We start from the raw sequence: 27,713 nt of genomic DNA on the forward strand, positions 1-27,713 counted from the left end.
ACTTTCACCTCTGCAAGTGGCTACTGTTAATCTAGTAGTCCTTGTATCCCCCCCCAAGCTAGCAGTTTTCCGACCCACCTAACACTGCCTCGATAGCATTAGCCAATATTCTTGCACCCTTTCTATTTAAGTGTATCCCATCCCTGTAGAAGCAGTCCCTTCTGTTAACAAGTACAGACCAGGCTGAAAAAAAATTCTACCCCTTGAGCCTTGCACAATCTTTCCAGGGCCGAATTGTTCGACAAAGCTCTCATCATATACTCCCTCCTATCGTGTCTGGGTAGAATTGCCGACAATTTCTAATTCAACCCTAATTCAAGGCTTTTTTTCAACAGTGACCTGTACTTGTTAAGTAATTCTGCCGGTCTCCAACTCTTAATATCATTAGTACCAACGTGTACAACTATATCACGTTTTGTGCCCTTAAAAGATGATATCCGCTCTACAACATCATCAACCTTTGACCCTGGCAGACATACCCTGGTCCCGTTCCACTTATCCTTTTTACAAAGCATGTTCCCCGTTTCCCTGACAATAGAGTCACCCACAACTACTACTTCCTGTGGGAGCAGTGCATTCTGCCTTGGGGGTTGCCGTTGTGTTGCGTGATGATCAAGTGCAAGCTCTGGCATTGATGTGGGCAGCTGAGAGCTTGATGGGCCCCCCTCACTTTAAATCCTTCGAGGGCATCCATCCTGCCCTTCAAGCTCTCATATAGGCCCATAACAACGCTGAGTTGTAGCCTGATTTCGTTACACTCCTTGCATCACACACACACACACACACACACACACACACACACACACACACACACACACACACACACACACACACACACACACACACACACACACACACAAAGACATTCCCCATGTATCATGTCCCGTACCCGATTGATCCACAAACATCATGCAAGCAGTGCATTTTAAAAGGCTGTGATTCAGAAGGCAACTGTCCCCCTCAGTTCTCCTCTGAGCCACAGCACTCCCATTAGCTTGAGCCTTTTGCTTTGCTGCTCTGGTCTGAGTCATGATTTCGATTTAATTTCAATAAAATTTCAATTTCAGTACAAAAAGTATAACCCTAAACTTGTATCCCAACACAGTTATAATGCTATATATATTTTTCAGTTTCAAATATTATCTACAAGTTCTGTTTATATAACTTCCATATCAAGTTGCATATTAATTAATTATGTTTCATTTGTAATCTAAGTCGTTATATGTATTTAGTTAAAAGTACAATTTAATTGACAACGAAGTTTAACAAAATTAGTAGATTTTGCTGATTAATTGACAATATAATATTATATAGTATACTATACTAACGCTATCTAGTTCGGGATATCGTATAACATGTTGTATCGTATAACAATGGTGCAAGTTATGAACAGTAAATCTACGGACACTTAAGTATTAATTACCTTCCAAATCTCACTGTCTCAATCCAGAATAAACTGACGTTCCTGACTATGTTCTATAAGCTACTTATAGAAAATAATTTGATGTATCAATTAGTCAATACAGCGGCTAAATATGGCTAAAAAACTTCTCGTTCAGTGGAGTGCAACTCGTAACACGTGGATATGATACCTTTACACAATTACAAGGTCGAGTAAAGAATAAATACACCAGATTAATCAGAAAAACACAAGATAATGCTATACTACTAAATTTAAATCAAAAGTTTTAGAAAAACAATAATTTCAAATCAATAAATAAGAAAATCCACTTAGCGGCTTTGAACACGTCTGGCTCCCACTAGCCTCGTCAGCAGACTCAAAGATTAGGATAACATGCTAGGGAATGACAATGTTTCTGCTCACTGGGTCTCAATATTTATTGGAACCCAGTGAGCTGTGACCATATCAGAAAATGCTAACACTAGCCTGCATTGTTGACACTTGTCAACAATGCAGGCTGGTGTTAGCGTTAACGGGACCATAGATTCATGCCATTTTCACTGCACACTGGCACTACCATTAGCACAAAACAGCTGGAATAAGAATTCATCATACAAGGCAACATATTCCACTCCTTTGTTGTCCAATGTTGTGTTCTTCTGCCTACTAAAACCATGCTTTCTTGTGTTTTGTTGACAGGAATGGAACCTGGTTTGGATGTTGGTGGCTATGATATCCCATCTGTGACAAGGTATGAGTTTGTGTTCTAAAATGCCTCTTTAGTTACCATTGTATTGGGATGTTATTTGACTGAATGTAGCCTTTCTATTATGCTGCACTAGTCTTGTCAACCAAATGTTATTTGGTTATTGGACAATCTCAACACACTAGAGACACAGTTAATGTGAAGCACACAGCAGGCCTGTAGTTATCTGAGATACTCAATATATCAGTGTGCTTGGCAACTGCTAATATATCACATTCAAAGTCACTTAAATCTTTCACATCACACTGAATTACACACATACAGCATCCCTATGTTTTGCCCACCTGAATGGTGCAAATGTATGATGCTGTTATAGGCATTTCATTGCATTTCATGAAATGGATAGATAAATCTAAAAAACATGACCACCACTGCATGTATCAACTGTATTTTTTGAAATGCCTAACTTTGCTGCTATCTTCACAATGATTGTCATCTACTGAATAAAAACATGTCTAGGATTTTTTTTTAAGTCAATGGTCGACTACTTTGATTCAAGTCTTCGCAGGGTTGTCATCCACACTTCATTCAATGTACAGTTTTTTTTTACCTAATGAATAAGCAATAGCAGAGCCTCCTAATGCTTAATGCATATCTTTTGAGAATTTTCTTTTCTACAGATATTTAATGACACTAAATTCTTGATTTTCCATTACAAAACATTTGATACTTGCTATTTTCCACCATCCTGTTAAAAAAAAAAAAAGGAAGAAAAGAAGCTGTTATTGTTGGTTTTTTGATTGGAATAATGATACAAAAAACTGATATATTTTTACATTAGGAACACCTAACTAGCACCTGGTTACATCACTTTTAGCATATAGTATGCCCTGGATTAGCCACAGTACAGATTTCATGAAGTGCTGGAGGGTAATCATGGGTATGGTAACTGAAGTCCTGTATGGGTCCATTGAGTTAGGTCTGCACCCACAGTAACTGGAACAACGCACAACCCAACCCACGTTGTTTTATCCAACCCCCCCCCCCAAATAATAATAATAAATAAAAAATAAATAAATAAAAATATATTCATAATATACTGTAATTAGTTTTATATCGCCTTTCAGCAATTGCTGTTCAGAAACAGTACATTAATAATTTCCAGGTTCAGCTAAATTTTTCTTTCTTGGATTAGAAATCCAGCTGTAGAAAACACTTTCATTGGTGTGCAACTAGCAGGAATTAAATCCGTAGAGTTTCAGCCTGTCTGCACTGCTCAGAGGGTAGAATGTACAGGATAGAGGCCAGACAAAACTGCATACCCTAAAATGTCATCTGCCATTTTGATGCTGAGATGACAGCACATAAGCTAATTTATGCAAATTGCTTAATTGAACGAAACTACAACTGCTGTTCACAACAGTTTTGGAACTACATGGATGGAGTCCGACTGCATCTCTCCCACAATTTTCAGTCCTGATTTAAAACTATAAGTACTCATTATTTTTTCTTAATATACACCATTAAGAATTATATTACTTAAGTTAATTATGTAATTAAGTAATATATAATTAATTATATATTATAGTTAACATAATAGATTTACATAATAGCTAGATTGTATGTATAGCTTAGCTTATAAGTTAATTTATTAAGAACTTTAACTATAATTATATGCCTCTGCACAGAAGCATATGATGCAAGAAAGCAAGCTTGCATCAGCCAAAAAATTAAAAAATATATTAAATAAAATATAATATAAAATAAAAAACCTTCCCATTTCATTGATCTATTTACTCCAAAATTTTGTCTAGTTCTTTCTTGCATTTATTTAAGCTATCAACTTCCACAATGAAAGATGGAAGTTTGTTCCAGCAATCAACCAGCTACTGGCTAAAGGCAAATTTCCACATATCTGTTCTACAACTGTATTTCCTCAATTTGAATTTATGTCCCCTCAGGTTCGTAATCTGAGCAAGAGGAAGAATCCCATCAGAACTGAGAGGCTTAAACCATTCAAGGCCTTATACACCTCCAGATGCTGAAATTTGCAGAACTTAAGCCTTTCTTGGTAAAAGGACCCCCTTCCTTCCCCACACCAATTTTGTTGCCCTTCTCTGTACTTGTTCTAGAAACTCTACATCCTTCCTAAAATGAGGCCTCCAGACCTGTATGCAATACTCAAGGCATGGCCTAATCATCACCTTATACAGAGAGATAATCATCTCCTTTTCTTACTAGCAAAATTCCTGAATATCATTGATAAGACACCATGAGATATTCGTGCAGACTGCCTGTTCAGATATGAAGAAAACTTCATATCTGCCTACACAATTACCCCCAGGTCTTTTTCCTTCTCTACCACCCTGAGTAGTACCACACTGTTGGTAACGGTTACTGCTACCCATATGCAGTACTTTGCCGTTGTCAATGTTAAACTTCAGTTGCCACTTCTCAGCCCATCTCCTCAACTTTTCTAGAATCCTGTTCCAGTAGCATACTGTCATTACTATCATTAACAATGCTGCCAACCTTTGTATCATCTGAAAACTTGGACATTAAGCCTGATATATCTTCATCAATATCATTGATAAATATAAAAAACAGCAATGGATCCAACATTGAACCCTGGGGACTCCACATGGTATAAGTGTTTCATTATATAATTAATCTATAGATAATCACTACATATCATTTCCTAATTACAACGTTACTTAGAAAAAACTAATAAAATAATTATTTTATGAGTAAATATATAATTTTTCGTATTACTGCATTAAATTATTTACATTCAAAAAATGAAACCAAACCTGACTCACAAACTGCAAAATTAACTGAAGATCCAAACTGCATCTCACAGTAACTAGGAATTTAATAGTACTGGTTCCAGGTGCTGAATAGTCCGAAGCATGATGTCCTATGCAAGTTCAATTAGACCAAGATCAGAAAAGTTTGGCAAACAAAATTAAAAAGAACTCACCGGAAAGACCATCAAACAAGTCCAACACCACTGGAGATCTGTGATATGGAGCTATTTTCTTATTGAAACTAGTGATGGGCATAATCATAAGGTTATAACTGATTCATTCAATTATGACAAATAAATCGAATGATTAATATTTACTAATTACTAATGGACACAACTGAAAGGATATAACTGCTTCATTTGATTACACTCATATCATTGGAATGATTAACAAGTATAACCAAAAGGTTATAATTGATTCATCTATTATGATTAATAGCTAATAGAAATGATTTTGTGAATTTTCTGGATGAAAATTCACACTGTTTCCCATGAAAAAACATGATGTTTTTTCATGGGAGAATGGCAATCAGAGGTTATCATATGAAATAAAGCAGGTCTCTAAGAAGGGAGCTACACAGAGAAGGATTACATTGCCTTCTGAGTTTCAAATCCCTAATTCAAATATTTCTAGGTGAGGGTAAATACTTACTGACCACTGTTCATATTTTTAAATTGTAAATTCAGAGCTGGAATATCTGGAAGCTTGGTATGTAGCATAGGATAAAGATTCTCCAACAACGAGATCAATGGCAAGTGCATGCAACCAGTTATATGCATATTAAGATGAAGAAACACATGTACATTGTTTGTTTTCCATTTCCTTCATTTATTCTCAGATTTTATTTTAGCTCCTTCCTTTCAAGAGAGAAAGTACTTATGATTCAATAAATCATAAATACTTTTCTCTCTCTTCTCTTTTTTTTTTTTTTTGTTTGCTCGGGTTTTATTTTAGAATTTTTATATAAAATCAAGTTTTATTTTTTATTATTTTTTTTATTAACAATGTAATTAGGTAATCACTGTTATCAGACTCAAAGCATTTTAGGACTAAAGCCTCATGTTGCATCCAAGTTTACTGATGTACAAGTTAGTGCAAATGCATCATTTTAGTATTCAAATATGATGGCAACTCGCTGTGAAGGTATTCACAATATGATATATACTTAAATGATGCCAATTTTTAACTACTTCAGTAGGTTGCTATGTACTAAAATGCATTTGCACTAACAGTGTATGTCAGTAATCATTGTTAATCAGATGTTACAATTATGGTATTCAAATTCTGAAAGAATCACATTATCTACATCCTTTCCAGAAGATATGATATTTACGGTATATACAGGAAGTACAGTACTCACAATTCTCTGTAGTTTAGTACTAGAAAATTTTAAGTTGCAACAGACTATTTCATTCAAAATAGTTGTTGTCTTTATCCTGCAGAATGGTGCTATACCATACTAGAATTGATTTGATCCTGCCAGAAGCAAACACTGACACACACACAAAAAAAAAAAAAAAATAATAATAAATAAATAATAATAATAAAAAAAATTATGTCCATGGCTGAAATGTTTTGCATATATGCCTATAAATATATAGAGAAAAACAGCATCCTAAATACTGAAATTAAGCAAAAAGACAACTTAAATCTTGGTATTCATAAGCACACGATTTCTGAAGTTATGTCAGTTATAGCATATGGCCTGCAACAATTAAGAGTGCCACCTAATGGAGTCATAATATACAATGGAGTCGTAATATACATAATATACACATCAATCATTTGATAGGCCGATATCATTGCACACCAAAAAATTTAACTGACCTTGACTGATTATTTAACATAAAAAATAAATAAGATGCATTTTAACCACAAAAGGCAAATGTTTTCCATTATTTATGACTTTCCATGTACACTGCAAAATTTGGCAGATATGAGCTTCCACTTCACAGAATTCAATGGTTTTGACATATAGTGGAAGATATTTTTTTATTTTTACGTAAGCGCCATCCTATAACAAATAATATTATTATTTTAACCATTAATATATGAAAAAGCAATAGTTTTAAAGAAATTTTTCGAATTAAACTAGAGGGATCTACCTTTTAATAAAACAATTTTATTAAAAGTTCTTAAATGTACCTTTATCAAAGATTTCCCTGTTGCCTCCATGACGACGTGCAAGAGAGCGAACTCGATGAGGTTTACTATCAGGTAGTGCATTATGAACAACAGCATAACGGTATTCACTATTATCATCAGAAAACAAGTGGACAGCATCCTAAGGGGAAGAAGAAATTCTTACATTCAATGATCAAAGTTTGAAAAGAATTTTATAGTACTAAAATTAGCGAGAGAGAGAGAGAGAGAGAGAGAGAGTGCAATTGATGTAAGAAAGTAGAACAGGTGAAACCGGTTAAAACACGATGCTTGCAATCCTGTTTGGGATCATTTAGAAAATTCTAGCTATCTTTCAGCATTCAACCTTTATGTGTATTTGCTCGCCTCTTTTTTTGAGCAATAATTGCGGCACTACATCTAAGAAAAAAATCACACAAAGAATAAAAAGGAAATAATAGACAGCTGAGCTGTTTCAAACTTTTATCGATGCAATGTACAATAAAGTATTTAAAAAATCAATACAGGCACTCCTTAAAAAAATTGTGGAAATGTATTTTTCATTCCGTAGGAATAAATGGAGGTATCGTGAAATATCATAACATGAACCCAATAACATATTGTGTTTTTTGTTTTGGAATTTGTTCCAAGACCTTGGAAGTTTAAAATTCCCATTATAAAAAATCCCATCAGCATTGAGCTTGCTCAAACCATTAAAGGCCTTATACACCCTAATCAGATCACTTCACAGGTGCCTAGTCACCAGACACTGCAATCTGCAGGAATTAAACCTTGTTTGGTAAGAGAAACCCTTTGTTCCACTCACCAATTTCGTTGCCCTTCTCTGTACTCGTTCTGGCAGCTCAACATCTTTCCTAAAATGAGGCCTCTAGACCTGTATGCCATACTCATGTCCAGTAATGTTTCTTCTAGTTGCCCTCCTTTATCCATATGTAGACTTCACAACAATGGGTGGTGTCCATTTAAGTCATCCATAAAACAAATAGGAGGAGGTATCTGAGCAAAGAGTTCATCAAAATCTCTGAGTATATATGTTTGGTTTGGCAGAAGACAAATAGACATGAGTGATAAAATTATTCCAAGTTCTATTCGTACAGCAACAACTTCAAATTAGTTTGTAAGGGGATTTGCCTAGATGGAATATTAAGAGATACTAAAGCCACTATACCTTCATGCACTGTGGCTGGTGCATTCCTCTCACATCTGTACAAAGTATATTTTTTTTTATTGAGGGAGTCCATTGTGGAACTAAATATGTTTCCTGTAAGTAAATGACTGTTGGATTAAGTTATAGAGTTCATCTCTATTTGTACGTAGACCTCGACAATTGCTTTCTAAAATGTTCTGCATTATTTAGTTTAGTGTTAGGGTGATCTCGTTGCTTTTAAGAGGCAGTACGCTAATAGCGATCTACTTTATCTTTTTTTTAGGAAAGATAGGATGTCCATATCATCTTCAGCATAAATTTCTAATACAAGTTCTTCAGTTTTGTCATCTGGTCTTACTATGGGATTTGATCCCATTAGTAGAGGGTATGGAAAATGCGTATTACAAGTCTGGTCTCTGTTGTTTTGCTTCAAAAATGGCTGAGGAACTGAAAGCTGAACTCTAGCCCATTCAGCAAGTGATTTGTCAGGTGGAACAGAGTCACTGGTTTGAGTAGCAACCATATGCCATTTCTGTATAACATTTGCATTATGTATGTGCTGGAGTATCTTTCACTATTTGTTGCCTTGCTTTCCAATAAGTCACTTTATGTTCAACTTTAAATTTCGGTACTTTTTTTTTTTTCCAAGCTTGTATAACTCACAATATTTTTAGAATATGCAGGATGATCTCCCTTGCAATTAGGGCAAACTACAGATGTTGCAGTACAGTCTGCTTGAGTGTGATCCTCGGATCAACATTTTGGGCATACAGTCAATCCTCGTATAACACGGGTTTACATTATACGAATTCGATCATACATGATTTATAAATAGGGGAACGATATTGTATATAACACGAGCGAATTCACTTTTTTGTGTTTACAAGAAATGGCAGTCGAACCAGGAATCACCCCAACTGAACGCAACACGATAGGAATGAAAAGAAGATTCTGAAAATGTATTTATGTTTTTTATATCAGTGAAGGGGAAACACATTTCACTATAATAACGTGAAATCGATGGGTAAACTGTTGATGATCCTGCTCAGGTAGCTAACAAACTAAATAAATATTTTGCAGCGGCATTCACACATGAGGAATGCCAGAGGTGTATTCAACTCTGGCAGTAAGCTAGAGAATCTTGTAATAACTGAGAGTAAAATGGAGGAGAAATTGTTGAAGATAAACACAAGAAAGCCACCTGGGATGGATGGGATCTATCCAGTTATATCCAGGAGGCAGCAAAGGAAGTAAGCAAACCCTTAGCCATAATTATGAGAGCTTCCTTGGACTCAGGGGAGGTACCCATGGACTGGAGATGTGCAAATGTGACCCCAATTCACAAAGGAGGATCAAAGGCTGACACAAGTAATTACAGACCTGTGAGTTTAACTTCTGTTCCCGGAAAATTAATGGAAGCACTGGTTAAAGAAGCACTGCAGGATCATCTAGACAAGACTTCAGTTACAGCTCGGACAGAGCATGGTTTTGTTAAGGGGAAGTCTTGTTTGACCAATTTGATTGGATACTATGATGCAGTCACAAAAGAACTGGATGCAGGGAATAACTTTGATATTATATACTTGGATCTTAGAAAGGCTTTTGATACTGTTGCACATGGAAGACTGCTGCACAAATTGGAGCAATGTGGCATTGGAGGCAAATTGCTGCTATGGATAAAGGGGTGGTTGAGGGGGAGAAGACAGAGAGTGGTAATCTATGGACACTGCTCATTGTGGATTAATGTTATTAGTGGAGTCCCTCAGGGTTCAGTATTGGGTCCATTTATAAATGTATTTATAAATGATATTGATGATGGTATATCAAGCCTAATGTCCAAGTTTGCAGACGATACGAAGGTTGGCAGGGTTGTCAAGGACACTACTGACACTATGCTGCTGCTGCAACAGGATCTGGAAAGGTTGAGCAGATGAGCTGAGAGGTGGCAAATGAAGTTTAACATTAACAAATGTAAAGTACTACATATGGAAAACAGCAACCCCAGAGCAACGTATCAACTCTGTGGTACTACACTGACAGTGGTAGAGAATGAAAGGGACCTGGGGGTGGTTGTGCAGGCAGATATGAAGTTCTCTGAGCAGTGCAGACGGGCTGCAAGAGTAGCTCACGGTGTATTGTCAATGATATATAGGAATTTTTCTAGCAGGGATAAGGAGGTGATTATTCCCTTGTATAAGGCAATGGTCAGACCACACCTAGAGTACTGTATACAGGCCTGGAGGCCTCATTTCAAGAAGGATGTAGAGCTGCTGGAACGAGTACAGAGAAGGGCAACAAGATTAGTGATTGGAAAAAAGTGGTGCTCTTATGAAGAAAGGCTTAAGTTTTGCAAATTACAGTGTCTGGAGACTAGGCACCAGCGAGGTGATAGAGGTGTATAAAGCCTTGAATGGTTTGAGCATGCTCAATGCTGATAGGATTCTTCCTCTTGCTCAGAATAATCACCTGAGAGGGCATAAATACAAATTGAGGAAAGACAGATGTAGGATAGATGTGCAAAAATTTGCCTTTAGCAAGCGGGTGGTTGGTTGGTGGAACAGATTTCCATCCCTTGTCGTGGAAGTTGATAGCCTAAATAAGTTTAAGGCTCAGCTGGACAGGTATTTCGAACGAACAGAGGGGTGAAGTGGAAGTGGTTGTTTTTTTTTTTTTTGGTTGATGCTGCATAAGCTTGCTTTCTTGCATCAAATGCCTCTACTAATGCTAACGTAAAAACCCACACAATTCCAGCTGTCGATATTATCCCAAATGCAATTAGATCACGTTTACTTCCAGTAAACTTGATCTAAACAGATTCCACTAGCAGAAATGCAACTGGAAATTGTTTTTATTGTTTTATGGTAGTAACCCCCAGAAATGTGCTTTATTAAATGTGAGCTAGTGAGGTGTTAATAGTGTCTTTGATTTCCTCTATGGACCACTAATCGTGGTCTTTCATCTTGATTTCTCTCATCTCGATTTGGGCAGCCTCTCAAGTTGCCCTAATATTTTCTCATCAGATGGTCAAATGGACATCAACAGTACCAACAAATTGAAATAGTTGCATGTAATTTATTATTATTAGCCATATGGTGCAAGGAGGCCTGAGGCTTATGCTGCACCAGCATAAAAAAAAAAAAAAAAAAAAAAAAAAAAAATTCCCACATGAGAGAGAGAGAGAGAGAGAGAGAGAGAGAGAGAGAAGAAGAAGAAGAAGAAGAGGAAAATCACCAAGAAGGCAAAAAAGAAAAGAATGATGATATCCTGCTCAGGACCCTGGGTTTGCCAAGCCCATACTCACCAGATGTGAGCCCCTGGGGTTGTCTACTGGCAATACCAAAGCAATTCAGTGTTTTGTAAATGTGACCACTAGCCAAAGTAACTTCCTTAACATATGGGAATCTTTTCAGTGGCTAGTTCTACCCAAATTCAGTCTAAACACTCCAAATAAACAAATTTGATTCTTCATTCATCAACAATTTGTCTGAAATTGGTGAGTTGGACAGCCATGGGATGACAAAGAATTCACTTTTTGTCATGTTCTTGAAACTAGTTAGTAAACTGTCGGACCTTGCATGCTGGGCATAACATGTTGTCATGTTTACATGATGCCAGAAATGTAGGTGTTCCCAATGAGCCATCAATTAAGAGTGATCAGAAGACTTAGGGCATGCCATGAAAACAGTCCCCAAACTCTTAACTTCATTGCCGCCAGCCAGCCAAACATCAACAGTGCATCCAGGTAACATGGCCTCATATTGCTATTTTTATTTGTGTTCTAGCTAAGACCTCTTGTAATCTGCCTTAACTTTCCATACAAACATGATGGCAGACTAGTTCATATTTACTGTAGGGTTCTGTATCTCATGATACTTTATAATCCTCCTATGCATTTTTTATCTCTACCACCAAACTCTTCCCTTTCTTTGATGTCCACTTAAATGCAAATTTTGAACAATATCACTTCTACAATTACTTCTCACAACATTTGCATTTGTTAACATCATTTGGCCCTACCAAAAAGAAATTAAAAAGCAAAACTTTGTAATCACTTTTGAAAAAAAGCCCTTCCATTTACTCTTGACAATAGTTACATCTTTAAAATAATTTTAAAAAAAAGCACACCTTTTTTAAATAAATAAAAAAAAATTCAAGACAAAACTTACTTTTAATTCTGAAATGAATGATATTTGTATTAAGTTATACTTCATCTTCATCTGATAAAAGGATGGTCGAGTGGGAGAAGACAGAGGGTGGTAATCAATGGGTGCTGCTCTTTGTGGACTAATGTTATTAGTCGAGTCCCACAGGGTTCGGTGTTGGGTCCACTGTTGTTCTGTATATTTATCAATGATAGTGATGAAGGTATATCAGGCTTAGTGTCAAAGTTTGCAGATGATACAAAGGTTGGCAGGGTTGTTAATGACAGTAATGGCAATGTGCTACTGCAACAGAATCTATAAAATTTGGGCAGATGGGCTGAGAAGTGACAACTGAAGTTTAACATTGAAAAATGCAAAAATACTGCACATGGGTAGAAGTAACCCCAGAGAAACGTACCAACTGTGTACTACACTTAAGGAGGTAGAAAATGAAAAAGACCTGGGAGTAATTGTGCAGTCAGATCTGAAGTTTTCTGAGCAATGCAGACAGGCTGCCAGGGTAGGTCATGGGGTGTTATCAATAATATACAGGAATTTTGTTAGCAGGGAAAAGGAGGTGGTTGTCCCTCTGTATAAGGCAATGGTCAGGCAGCGCCTTGAGTACTGTGCAGGTCTGGAGGCCTCATTTTAGGAAGGATGTAGATTTGCTTGAGCGTGTACAGAGAAGGGTAACAAGATTGGTGAGGGGAATGAAGGGATCCTCTTACCAAGAGAGTCTTAAGTTCTGCAAATTGCAGCAGCTGGAAGATAGGCACCTGCAAGGTGATCTGATTGAGGTGTATAAGACCTTGAATGGGTTGAGCACGCTGAATTCTGATGGGATTCTTTCACTTGTTCAGATTACGAACCTAAGGGGGCATAAATTGAAATTGAGGAAGGACAGATGTAGAATAGATGTGCAGAAATTTGGCTTTAGCCAGTGGGTGGTTAATTGCTGGAACAAACTTCCATCTGTCGTTGTAGAAGTTGATAGGTTAAATAAATTTAAGGAGGAACTGGACAGGCATTTGGAGGGAATGGTGTGATTTTTTTTTTTTTTTGGCTGATGCTGCATAAGCTCATACATTTGCTTTCTTGCATCACATGCCACTACTACTACTACATGTAAGTTAGTCTAGTTTGCATTCAACTATTCATAAATACAGTGAAATTTTATAAACCTTACATTCAAAAATAATCTAGATATTACTCCTCGAATCCCTTCAAACTGTGTGCTGTTATTTTGAAAATTTAAAGTAAAGTATATGCAAACAGTAATTCTGACATAACATATTTAGATTTCAGTAAAGCTTCTGTGCACACAAAAGACTGCTATTCAAATTGGAGCAGTGCGGCACTAGGAGCAAGTTGCTGCTACAGATAAAGGAATGGTTGGGTGGCAGAGAGTGGTTACAAATAAGCACTGATCTTCTTGGGTTAATGTTGTTAACAGAGTTCACTCAGGTTCTGAGTCCCTTACTGTTTACAATATTTATTAATGATATTGATGAAGACACATCAAGCTTATTTTCAAAGTTTGTTGTGATACAAAGGTTGGCAGGGTGGATACTTACAGGAACCAAGGCACATTCTGTAGAAAGACCTAAAAAATTAGGTAGATGAACTGAGGAGTGGCAACTCAGGTTTAACAATGATATATGCAAGATACTACATATAGCAGTGGTGCATTATGACCTTAGTAGCTCTTGAACCAATAAATCCAACAAACAACAATATAGCAGTAATCCCAGAATAACATGCAGATGATACTACACTCAAGGTGATGGAGAATGAAAGAGACAATCATATAGTGTAAACCTCAGCCAGTTCGTCACAATGCAAGCAGTATGACATGAGGCATTGTCCTGCTGATATAGGTAGGCCTTCCCTGAGGTGCTGGCACAATGCAGGTAATGCATTATTGTTCAGGACATCTAGACAGACAGCATTCATGGTTTTCTCCAAAATAATCAATGGACCCAGGTCAAACCATAAAAAAAAAAAAAAAACAGAGCCTCAGATCATCATGCTGCCTCTGTCAAACTTCATTGTTGGGCCAATACACTCTGGCAAGTAGCTTTCTCTGGAAATCCTCCACACCTGGATATCACCATCAGCCTGGTAGGCCATGTACCGTGACTCGTCACTCCAAATCACAGCTTTCAACTGGTTTGTGGTCCAAGAATGGTGGGCCTTACACCACACTAGATAGCATCCTGAAATTAGTTGGGGTGATTAGTGGCTCATGAATGGCTGCACAACCACAGTAGCTCATACTATGCAGCATCTGGCACAACGTAATTGTGCTGACATATTCCCAAGTGTCTCACTGAGGGCCCGGGTGTGCTGAAACAACAGGAACCTCTTCAAGCAGACGATTTTTTGCAGGGCTTTCCTGTCATGTTCTATTAGCTTTGAAGGTTTTCCCGGTTGTTTTGTAATAGCTTCAGCACCAGTCCATTTCCATTTGCAGAATACATTGTCAACCTAGGGATCATCAGTGCCATTGAAATGTCGTGCACAGCCTGACTGCATATTTAGCATCCTACTATCATCCCATGCTGGAAGTCTGTTAACCCATCAATTGTGCCAGCTTGCATTCACAATTGTACTACTGTCTCCTCAAACACCCACGAGCATATTTATAGTTGTGTCTGCCATATAGTGCTTGAGTAGGACACAACCAGCTATCAATGTGTCCAGATATTAATCGTAAGGTAGTGCATGTTGCTCAGCAAGAACTTAGTATTGCAACTCTAAAATAAAGCAGATAAAGCAAGATGATGCTTATTAATGGACAAGCATACATCATCATACTCATAACATGGTTATGCATCTTCATATTAGGAATATGATGTAAATTACAATTACAGTATAAACTTTACTTTTAAATTACTTGCAAAGACAAACCTTTACTTGGGCATATTCTGTACCAATATCCACTGCTTCAGGTGTGGCTAGAGGGGCATGAAGTAATCCAACTTTTGGCAAAGTGGCTCCGGGTTTCTGAGTTAGATTTAAACGCCCAATTGCATCAGTCAGATGGCCATACTGCTTAAGATCCAATTTCTTTGGCTAAAAATTAATGCCAAATTAAGAATTAACTCTATTAGAAAATTACATAAAAATTATGGCATATATTAATCCAGATATGTAAATTTTATACACTAAATTAGGATTTCCCAAACTATGGTAATGTCGATCTCATGGGAACATGAAATTGGTATACTAAATGAGTATTCAACAGAATTCATTAAGCAGCTACCAGTACATTCAAGTGAATGTACAGGTAGCAAGCTTGAAGAACTGTAAATATTGTGCTTCATCAATTTTGTACAAAGTTATTTGTAGTTTTACGTTGCGGGACAACGGTCATAAATAATGGTTGTTGTTGGGTTGAAATGCCATCTTAAGTTCAAGTGCATTTGGACCACCGGTTAATCGGGGCAGCTGTTTATTTGGGGCAAATCTTAAAAAACAGAAACCAATTGAGAAAATAGCCAGGGTTTACTTCGCTTAATTGGGACAGCATGCCATTTAATCAGGGCAGGAGACCGCAGCACTGGAGATTACCCTATGATTGTCTCCGACGTTACCAGGTGGTTCGGTCGAAATTCTGGAGGTCACAACAATAAAATAATAAAAACAATTAGCAGTCACCTGTTTATTGGGCTTTTCTGTTAGTGAAATCTATCATAAAAGGACAGTAAACTCGCCCTTACTGAATTTGTGATAATACCGACAGCTGGAATTCTGTGGGTTATTATGGTGAGATGTGTTTACACTTCCATGAAATCTTCAATCATATAAAAAATTAATTTTCAGATCTCCTCATTCGTATTTTTAAAGCTTTGTAACTCGTTACTCCGTTCTCTCTTGCGGCGAGTGTTACTTGCAATTTGTGTGTGCTGTGTTCTTTGTTATTGATTGCTTATCTTTTTACTGTTTTAAATTTTAACCCCCCCCCCGGCCCACAAATGACAGTGAACAGAAATGTCAACTAGTTCGTATGTACATAATTAATACAGTACGTATTAATTATCAATACAGTACGTATTAATTATTCCGATTACCACTTATATTCTTCCGATTTTTACGTTTCATTTAATTTTTTAATTGGTAAGGTAATAAAGTGTAAATTTGTGCTTAATATATCTTTGCTTTTATAGCCTGTGAATAATATTCCTCCTATTTTCGCTAATTAGAATCGCTGTTTAATAGAATTAAAATTCAATTCACAAATGTGATCACAATGAGCGGCGCTTACTGCACATCATATAGTGAACAGTACTTTACTATGCTGAGTTCGTCGTAACATGATTTGATTGTACAGAGAACCAATTGTAAAGGGGAGGGTACATTGTATTTTTAACTATTCACATGAAACTTTGGATAATTGAGGCAGCCGCTTAATCGGGCCAAAATGCAATAGTCCCGATGTGTCCCAAATAACCGGAATGGACTGTATTATGACAATCCATTCTGTGCTTTTAAGTTCTGTCTATTAGTATTAGTATTAGTAATGGCCGCATGGTGCAAGTAAGCCTATGGCTTATGCTGCACCAGCCAAAAAAAAAAAAAAAAAAAAAAAAAAACCGAAAACAAAAAAATAAAATAATAATAATGAATAATTAATAAAAAAAAAAAAAAAAAAAAGAAAATTAAACCTATCATCCTATGCGCTTCCCTTACCCGAAAGTACTATCCAGATGACCTTTGAATTTCCCCAAACTGTCGGCTTCTACCACCCATGAAGGCAACTTATTCCAGTAATTTATAACTCGCTGGCTAAAATAAAACTTCCTGCAGTCCAATCTAAACATTTCCCTCCCGTAACTTGAATTTATGTCCCCTAGTTCTAGCATCATTTATAATCTTGAAAATTTTGTCCTCATTCATTTTACTGATGCCTCTCAGAGCCTTAAACACCTCAATCAAATCTCCTCTAAGGTGTCTAGTTTCCAAACTCTGCAACCCACATATTTCCAAACTCTGCAACCCACATATTCGAAGTCTTTCTTCATGAGAACACCCTTTTGCCGATCTCACCAGGCAAGTTACCCGTCTTTGCACCCTTTCAAGAAGCTCGATATCTCTCTTTAGGTGCGGTCTCCATACTTTAACACAGTATTCCAAGTGTGGTCTAACATAAGCCTTATATAATGGGATTATCACGTCCCTATCTCTACTTGCAAAAGTTCGATAGATCATCGATAGGACACCATGGGCCTTTCTTGCAACCTGTTTACAATACTCAGAGAATTTCATGTCTGACCGTATCGTAACACCCAAGTCCCTTTCCTCCAGTACTGGGTTTAGTTGAACTCCATCAAGTGAATAAATTATTTTGGGATTACTGTTTCCCAGGTGTAATACCTTACACTTTGTTGGATTAAAGCATAGCTGCCATTTTTCTGACCATTCCTGAAGTCTATCTAGGTGTCCCTGAAGAAGCTCAGCTTGACAGTGATCATTAACTACTCTACCAATTTTAACATCATCCGCAAATTTAGACATCATGCCCTCTATCCCTTCATCAATGTCATTTATAAAAATTATAAATTAATTTTTAATACTGATCCTTGGGGAACCCCACTTCTTACATCAACCCAATCTGATGAATGGCCATTTATCACAACCCTCTGTCTCCTGCCCTAAAGCCATCCTGATATCCATCTAAGGATTTTCCTAGTGATTCCAACCTGTTCCAGTTTATAAAGCAACCGCTCATGTGGGACTGAGTCAAAAGCTTTGCTGAAATCTAAATAAACAATGTCGAAATTATTCCCTAAATCCAGCTCGTGAGTGACCCTTTCGAAATAGCGAACCAGCTTTGTTAAACATGATTTTCCCTTTACAAAACCATGCTGAGTATCCTTGAGAATTTCAATTCGATCTAAATGATCATGAATTCCACCCTTGATCATTGCCTCCATGATTTTCCCTACTACTGAAGTCAGACTGACAGGTCGATAATTTCCAACTTCACTTTTAGAGCCACCCTTATGTATGAGAGAAACATTTGCACTTTTCCAATCCAAGGGAATCTCTCCAGAGTCTAGCGATGCTCGCATAATTAGCCTCAATGGTTCAATGCACTCGCTTGCCGCCTCTCTTAAGATTATAGGGTATATTCCATCAACTCCAGGAGCCTTACTGGTCTGTAGGCTCGAAAGTTTTTCATTAAATAATCTTGCGAAATTTCAATATCATTAATTACATATTTTTTAACTTCGCTCCCACAATTTCCCATTGCCACAAAAGGTTTTTCATTTGTAAATATCGATGCAAAATAACTGTTGAGTTCATCTGCAATGGCAGCTGGTGTATTTAATACTATCCCCTTTCCCTTACGTAAAGGTCTGATCTGGTTTGTCCTGTTCTTCTTGGCATTTATATATGTGAAGAATTCTTTATCCCCCCTCTTTGCTCTGTTTGCTAGTGATTTCTCATAAACTGCCTTTGCCTGTTGAACCTTTTCTGTGGCTCTATTACACATAACCTTGTAGCTGTTATAAGCTTCAGTACTTTTTATTGCTCTGTAACCTTTCCATGCCACCTTTTTCTGCTCAAGTAATGTGGCAACTTCACTATTCATCCAACTTGAAACCCTCCTGGTGGAGTATTTTTTTAATGGTATATACGCATTCAAGGCATCTGTGATTAATGTTTTAAAAGCGTACCACAGTTCAAATGTATTCATTTTCTGCACGATATCTACCCAGTTAATAGAGGCCATGTACCTTAAGGCATCGTAATTTCCTTTTCTGAAATTAAAACCCATTCCTTTGCCCTTTACTTCTGCTACCTCTCTCGTCATAATCCACCGCAGAACTCCGTGATCACTTCCTGCTACTGGTTCCTCTATTGTCAGCCCTGTTATGTCATCTGATTCGTGTGTGATGATGAGGTCTAGGATATTCTTTTCTCTAGTACTTTCCCTGACATGTTGATACAAATAACATGTCATCTAGTTGATTTAAAAATTTTGTTCCCCATGTCGAGTTTCCTTCCCATTTACTCCAATCAATTAGAGGCAAATTGAAATCACCCATAATAAGGCATTGATGCTTACTTGCCAATTCCATTTTCATGTAGAGGCTTTTGTCATAATCTTCACAATCACCTGGTCTGTAGATTACTCCTACTCGCATTATACCTTTGTTTCCAATTATCTCACACCATACAGACTCTATACTGGCATGTGAAATGTCTGAATCTGGGAAAGCTATCATCGCATTCAGGCTGCTTCTGATAAGGAGCATTACCCCACCACCCCTTCTATCTACCCTATCCTTCCTAAATACATTATACAAGTCGTACTTAAACTCATCATCCCCAATTTCCGGGTGACACCACATCTCTGTAAGCCCTATTATGTCCGCGTTACTTGTTTTAACCAGTAGTTCGAATTCACTCATTTTATTGACGGCACTTCTAACGTTACTGTATAAACAATTAAGATTTACTGTTCTTGTATATTTAACAACCCTAACACAACCCTTGAAGTTTTTTAGGCTCTCTTCCCTGATATTAGCTACCTGCTCACGTGAAACGTATATAGAAAGCAAGTTTCCCTGAGAAATTAAGACTTCTTTTTTATTTAGTTGAAACTTTGGTGAAATAATGAAAAACACTTGAAGGTTGCTTCTAACCAACAAAGATTTGATGACTGGTTGATACACACTGTAACCTTTACAGAAATGTCATTAAACAAAAGAAGTGTCTAAAGTTCAAATGTGAACTATCACAAACCATAAAATACTTCAATTAAAGTACTATTTTGAATAGACAGTATTTAATTAAGAAAATTTAATATGTAAATTTAATTTAGAAAATTGTTAAGTATGTAAAGGTAAATAAGACACGTCTAGCCGATGAAGGCTACAATCATGAGGGCATCTTTGGATTCAGGGTAGTTTCTGTGGATTAGAGATGTACTAATGTCCCCCAATTCACAAAGGAGGGGGGGTCAAAAGGTATATTTAGTAATTACAGACCTGTAAGCTTGACTTCTGTTCCAGAAAAAAATCATAGTGTCAATGGTTAAAGAAGCAATGCAAGTTCAACTTGACAGGAATATAGTTATACAGAAATCACAGTATGGATTTGTTAAGGGGAGATATTGTCTGATCAATCTGAATAGCTATGACACAGTGACAAAGAAACTGGATACACAAAATAATTTTGACAGTGTAGCATTAATGGCAGAACACAGAGAGTGGTTATTAATGGGCATTGCTCTTCTTGAACTAACATTATTAGTGAAGTCCTTCGGGATTCAATGCTGGGTGCTTAGTGTTTGTAATATTTATTAAAAACAATGATAAAAGCATACTAGGCTTACTGTCTAAGTTTGATAAAAAAAGGTTGGTAAGTAACGACCGCAATCAATGTGCACTACTGCAACAAGACCTAAAAAATTAGACAGATGGGCTGAGAAGTGGCAATTGAAATTGGATAACTGCAGAATACTCCATATGGGCAGTAGTAATCCCAGAATAACATACCACACTCAACATGGTGGACCTAGGCATCATTGAACAACAAAACACGAAATTCAGTATAGGCATTTTGCTAGGACAGCTCACAAGGTTCTATCAATGATATATGGGAATTTTTCCAGAAAGCACAAGAAGATAATTATCCCACTGTATTGTAACGCAATGATTAGACCACATCTTGAGTACTAAAAATCTCATTTTAAGAAGGCTGTGGATTGTTGAAATTGAAATATCTCTTGGAATTAATGCAGAGAAAACCAAAGAGAATAATCAAGGACAGTACTCTTACTATAAAAGATCTGTGATCTGTTCTGCAAATTGCCATGATTGGAAACGAGGCACCTGTGAGGGCAGGGGAATCTTATTGAAGCATTTAAATGGATTGGGTAAATTAAATGCTGACTGCATCCTCATTCACTCACTCTCACACTCACTCACGCGCACACACACACACGCACGCACCCTCGACCGCCAAACTTAAAATGAAAATTCATGGCTGTAGGCCAGATGCAGAGAAATTTCTATTCAGAAGTGTAACAAAAGAGTTTGCAGAAACTAACTTCCATCTGGTGTTGTGGAATTGGATAGTTTGACTAAATTTAAAGAAACATTACACAAATTATTAGAGGGTGGAATGGACATATGAAATTTTTTTTTTGCTAGTGCATAAGCTTGCTTCCTTGCATCATTTGCCACTACTAATTGTGTTCCAGTTGTGTCAATGCTTATCACAGCATGTAAAGCTTTACTTTCAAATTTTAAGTTGTTTGTGATTATTACAAATGTTTTACTCTTATTCATTTCTTTTATTCAGTTCAGCATAGCACAGATTTAGTCCCCCCCCCAGTTCTCCCCTGATCCACAGCACTCCTATTAGCTTGAGCCTTTTGCTTTGGTGCTCTGGTCTGAGTCATGATTTCGATTTAATTTCAATACAAAATTATAACCCTAAACTTGTATCCCAACACAGTTATAACGCTATATATATTTTCAGTATCGAGTATTATCTACGGGTTCCATTTATATAACTTCGGTATCAGGTTATGTATTAATTAATTATGTTACGTTTGTAAAATCAAAGCCATTTAAATGTATTTAGTTAAAAAGTAAAATTTAATTGACAATGAAGTTTAACAAGATTAACAGATTTTACTGATTAATTGGCAATATTATATTATATACTATACTAAGCTAACGCTATCTAGTTCGGAATATAACGTATCGTATAACAATGGCGGCAAGTTACGAACGGTAAATCTACAGACACTAAGTATTAATTAACTTCCAAATCTCGCTGTCTCAATTCAGAATAAACTGATCCTGACTAGGTCTATAAGCTACTTATAGAAAATAATTTAATATAACAATTGGTCAATAAAGCGGCTAAATATGGCTAAAAAACGTCTCATTCAGCGGAGCTGCAACTTGTAACATGTGGATTTGATACCCTTACTGATACTAAGTAATACCTACAAAATATCTATCTACGTTAAACTTTAAACTAAGTATCGTAACTAGGAATATAAAGCTAGTCTAGAAAATAAGTTAATATGCCAATTTAAGCTAATAAAACAGAAAAAACTTCTCTATTCCAGGAGCAGTAAAAACTTCGCCTGCACAAGGCTACTCTCGTTTTCACGACCTTGAATCACGTTTCCCAAACAGAGGTTTGATGACATATTTTGGAGTTTAGAAATCACTTGACTGGCAAATTTCAATCCAAGAGATGAGCCATTTGGCAACGTTACAAATAACGTTGCCAAAAATCCCATTGTTTTTTGGCAACGTTATTTTGGTGATAACACAGACAGGATCTAAGGAAAAGTCCTATATTACTGAACTCCTGATTACAGTTTGTAGCCAAGTGATAAAAGTTCTGGGATATCAGCTGTAATGGAACCTGAAACAGTCTATAATGGACTGTCTACACAAAACAATGAATATGGTAATGCAGAACTGCTGATACTAAACTCAGTGCTTTATTTCTATAATGGCAGAGGTTCCAATGATCTCTTTTTTTTTGCTGATGTCGAGAACTCAAATACATCACTGGCCAGTCTCACTTAACAGTGGGGATAAACTTCATCTTAAAAGAAAAAAAGAAAAAGTACTTTTAACCTTAGCACAAGTATGTACACAGATCTCTGATTTTTCGGGGTCATTTAAAGTATATTTTAAATAATATGTCCATTTATGTTTGAAAATTTTACTGTCTTGAAATTTTTCCAGTATGTGCTGCCATCTCTTAAGTGTTTCCAACTAATAGTAGACTGTGTCTACTATTAGTTTCCAACTAGTTAGAAACATGGAAACAGTTTTGACAATCAGAGGATATCACCTGTTAGCATCGTTGCCTGGTTCTGGATTATAATAGGGGAACTAAAGAAATTTTCTGGGACTCAAATTCGCAAGTTGAAATCAAATCACTTAAAAATAGTGACTTTTTTAAATCATTTGTAAGGAATTTGCAGAATTTTTTAATTTTTTTTTGTCCCATTTCATTTTTACAATAACTTTCCTCTAATGCTGGTCAGTAAATTCAAAATATGAAATTGATATTTCACAGATTTATGTAAAAAGTTTTTATTCTTACCAAATTTTAAATTACATGGAGGAACTCACTACAGAGAGTCCACTCCTATAGGAAACTAACTATATGGAGACACACACACACACAGGTTCGGGCACCTCTCTTGTGAAAGGTTTAAAGAGTACTCCATGTCTATTCGTCATCAGTGAAATGTGTGATGAACAATAGGCAGATCGGAAAGGGGGGAGTTCAAGTAAAAGATATGCACAAGTGATTCGTGGAAGGTTATGAATTATTTTCAATCACTAAATGAGATTTTCAATCAGTAACATCATGGAACAAACGAGATATAGATTCAATTAATATGGGGCAACCATAAAATCCATCTAATAAAGCATAGACAGGTGGTCATGTAGCATGTTACTCATGTTCAAATGCACAAGTACCACAAAATACAGTAATGCTCTTATATACTCTATCATGTGAACTCTTCTGCCCCTATGTGGCGATTCCAGAATATAAACAGAAAATTTCTCCAGTAAGACTAACAAACAGCATGCAAGGCAGTCACTTGTCTATTTTACTGCATCATTTTATTGTCTGTGTTAGTATCTTGGTGTTTCAAAGTAGAGTCCATTCCGGTTATTTGGGACACATCGGACTGACTAGAGCATTTTGGCCCGATTAAGCGGCTGCCCCAATTATCCGAAGTTTCACGTAAATAGTTAAAAATACAATGTACCCCCCCCCCTTTACAACTGGTTCACTGTACAATAAAATCACGTTACGATGGAGTCACCATAGTAAAGTACCATTCACTGTACGATGTGCAGTAAACGCCAGTCATTGTGATCACATTTGTGAATTGAATTTTAATTCTATTTAACAGCGATTCTAGTTAGCAAAAATAGGAGGAATATTATCCACAGGCTATAAAAGCAAAGATATATTAAGCACAAATTTACCCTTTATTACCTTACCAATAAAAAAATTAAATGATATATGAAAATCGGAAGTATATACGTGATAATCGGAATAATTAATACAGTATGTATTAACGTACTATAATATGTACATACTAACTAGTTGACATTTCTGTTCACTCACATTTGTGGGTGGGGGTTAAAATTTAAAACAGTAAAAACATAAGCAATCAATAACAAAGAACACGGCACACACACAAATTGCAAGTAACACAATACGTGCAAGTGAAAACTGAGTAAAGAGTTAAAAAGCTTTAAAAATAGGAATGAAGAGATCTGAAAATTAATTTTTTTATATGATTGAAGATTTCATGGAAGTGTAAACACATTTCACCATAATAACCCACAGAATTCCAGCTGTCGGTATTATCACAAATTCAATAAGATCGAGTTTACTGTGCGTTTATGATAGATTTCACTAACAGAAAAGCCCAATAAACAGGTGACTGCTAATTGTTTTTTGTCTTATGGTTGTGACCTCCAGAATTTTGACCGAACCACATGGTACCGTCAGAGACAATCGTTGGGTAATCTCCAGTGCTGGCAGTCTCCTTACCCCCAATTAAACGAAGTAAACCCTGGCGATTTTCTCGATTGGTTTCGGTTTTTTTAAGATTTGCCCCAAATAAACGGCTGCCCCGATTAACCGGTGGCCCAAATAACCAGAATCCACTGTATATCTAACATTTGTGTCAAATGGTACCTTGTTAACTGGTGTGCAAAACTTAAGGAGCAGTCAGGTTTTCACCTGTAGCTTCTCATAGGAGTGGCCTCCATATGGGAAAAAGCATACCAAAGGAAACTCGTAAGGTACAGAAAATAAAGGAAAAAAACACTGACATAACAATGGAAACAAAACGGTAGCAGAGGGACTTTATTCAAAAATGGCAACATAGTACTGGCTGCCATGATACAGATACATCACTTCCAAAGATGGAACAAAGGGAAGAGGTGGTCCTCAGATAGATTAAGTTTGGACAGGTGGTGCAGGCTTTGCACCACCTGTCCAAACTTAAAAGAATTTTGTTGATAAGTTCTTGCAGTAACATCGTCCATTCCTCTGTCGTGGCACCATCTTCAGCTGGTGAATATTTTCTGGTGGGTGTGTTTATCATCCATAAACACGAACTTGGGACCCAATGGCCACCTTGGCACATATGGAAGGATTACCTCAGTACAGTAGCATGTACCGATACTGTACTGGGGTACTGCCTTCCAGTATCTGGAGTTGTGTACTCCATCCAAGATAATGCCTCCCCAGATAAGAACACCTCAACTGCCACATCGATCACTTTCAGTGACGTTTGCAGGGTAATACTGTGTGCCAACCTCTCCCCAGATTAGCTGACGTCCAGAATAGCTGCTGAGATTGAATCTACTCTCATCAGTAAGGAGTACCTTACCCCACTGCGCTGCTGTCCAGTGCTTGTGTCCAATGCACCACTGTAAACAGTGTTTCCGATGGGCAGGTGTTAAAAGGACACAGCGTACTAGCTGTCTGGAAAACAGTCCACAAAGTTTGCTAGATATCCTGCATCCTGTGCAGGATATCTAGCAAACTGTCCTGTAAACTGCGATATCTTGCGTCCTGTTGCAGCTGGTTTGCAATGGATCCCACTGTCTGGTGTCAATCCCTCTTGGCCTGTTGGAGTATATAACATTCATCATTGGGGCATTGTTTTTCTTAAACGACCACCACTGGTCGTTTAAGAAAACAATGGTTCACCACTGGTTCTATCGAACAGCTGTACCCATCATTCTGAAGGCCAACAACGCATGTGAGACGATGCTATGGGCGATAACCGAACTCTGCAGCCACACTCCTCGCACTTCAAGCTTCCCAATTATTCGACCCCAGGCAAAGTCATCCAGATGTTATCTACTAGCCATTTCGTTGTCTGTAGCACTGTATGAAACCAATCAAACATCTGTAACAATCGTGTTCACCATTCGGTAATTTTGCACATAACTGCTGAACTGCTGATTTTATCTGTTTATGTGAGCCCCTCTCATCATGATTCAAATTCTTGCAAGTGCACCAGCTTTCTACTGAACTGCCACAAGTAATGCAAATTGCCACAGGCTGTTTCCTTTGATTTTGTGGTTGTAACCTTTAGAAATAGTGTTGGTCCTGTATATGGAATCTGAGCTTTACGTTGAGGAGCTTGGGTTTATTACAGAAAATTCATCGGTGCAGCAAGAGGGAAAAGAATGGCCCCACTTTAGTTCCATTTTAGAATCCCAGTCAACATCACTTGTTCAAGACAGATGGGTTATTCTTGTCAAATTGAGGTTATTTTATTTGTTGACTGAATATTAATTTTATTATTTTGATTGATGACAATACCTTTGCTGACATTTCCATAGAAAAATGTTAAGAGTTATAATGAGTTAAGAGTTATAAAGAGTTAAGAGTTGAAGCACCATAGAAAAACGTTAAGAGTTATAATATTGCATTGCAATCCAATAATATTAGCATTGGATTTTTAATGAAGATTATTAATGTTCTATCATCTTAGAAGGTGACAGCATTTAATCAGAGGTATATGGTATATATATCTTGTTAATTCAAAGTTCAAGGGACCAAAATATTTTGTTCAGATTTACAGGTTCAAAGCATTAATCAATTGAAATTTTCAGATACTCTCATTACAGTGAACAGAATTTTTGCAATTCTTTCAATGGTGCTAATAATGCGAAGGTGAAAGCCATTGATTAACACTTGTCATTGGAAACTAAATTGGATATTGTAAAAAGACTGCATTTGGGAGGGTACTACATTTACCCAATATTTAGTGATTTTGAGCGATCTGAAAACTAACAATATCACAAGCTGTTATTGTAAATAAGCATATATAGTATACATTTATGATTCCATAATTTATATATTTAAAGGTTTAAATGTTTCTGCTACGTTAAATAATGTTACACAGAGAGAAGTGGTGCTTGAAAATCATCCAGAAACACTGGTCATGCCAACCAGTTAAAATTATTTTCTTTATTCCAATATTCAGTGATGATTTACTTAGTACTCTAAGTGAGAAGCACCTGTACTGAATAAGTACCTGTGTTATTTTTATACTACATTAGTACAGCAGAGTAGCATAAAAGTAAAAATATAGTACATCTTTATTACATAGATACATATGGTATTAATAACTTATACTGCATATGATGTACTTATAAAGTTAAGTTGCTTTTTAAAAAATTCATTATCTGAGTTTTTGCCCAATTTAAAATAGCGGCACTTTTTTAAAAATGCATTTGGTGAGCACACATCAGATTCATGGCATTTACATCATTCTTTAAAAAGAGTAAGCCATTTTAATTTTTCTACATGATTTATGCCA

At 36.7% G+C, this 27,713-nt stretch overlaps 1 protein-coding gene across 17 annotated transcripts in view; it reads right to left on the reverse strand.

The window, feature by feature from the left end:
- RhoGAPp190 (Rho GTPase-activating protein 190) overlaps positions 1 to 27,713 on the reverse strand; it is a 744,591-nt gene that overhangs the window by 193,516 nt on the left and 523,362 nt on the right. For all 17 annotated transcript variants that reach the window (XM_090374412.1, XM_090374407.1, XM_090374402.1 and 14 more), the window contains 2 exons: positions 15,257 to 15,421; positions 7,061 to 7,199 (listed from right to left, as the gene is read on the reverse strand). In XM_090374412.1, the coding sequence (XP_090230538.1) occupies positions 7,061 to 7,199; positions 15,257 to 15,421 (304 nt within the window). The remainder of the gene's footprint in view (positions 1 to 7,060; positions 7,200 to 15,256; positions 15,422 to 27,713) is intronic.

This window comes from Mastigoproctus giganteus, chromosome 5 (assembly GCF_048544385.1).
Source record: "Mastigoproctus giganteus isolate SK-2022 chromosome 5, ASM4854438v1, whole genome shotgun sequence".
NCBI classification, from domain to species: Eukaryota; Metazoa; Arthropoda; class Arachnida; order Uropygi; family Thelyphonidae; genus Mastigoproctus; species Mastigoproctus giganteus.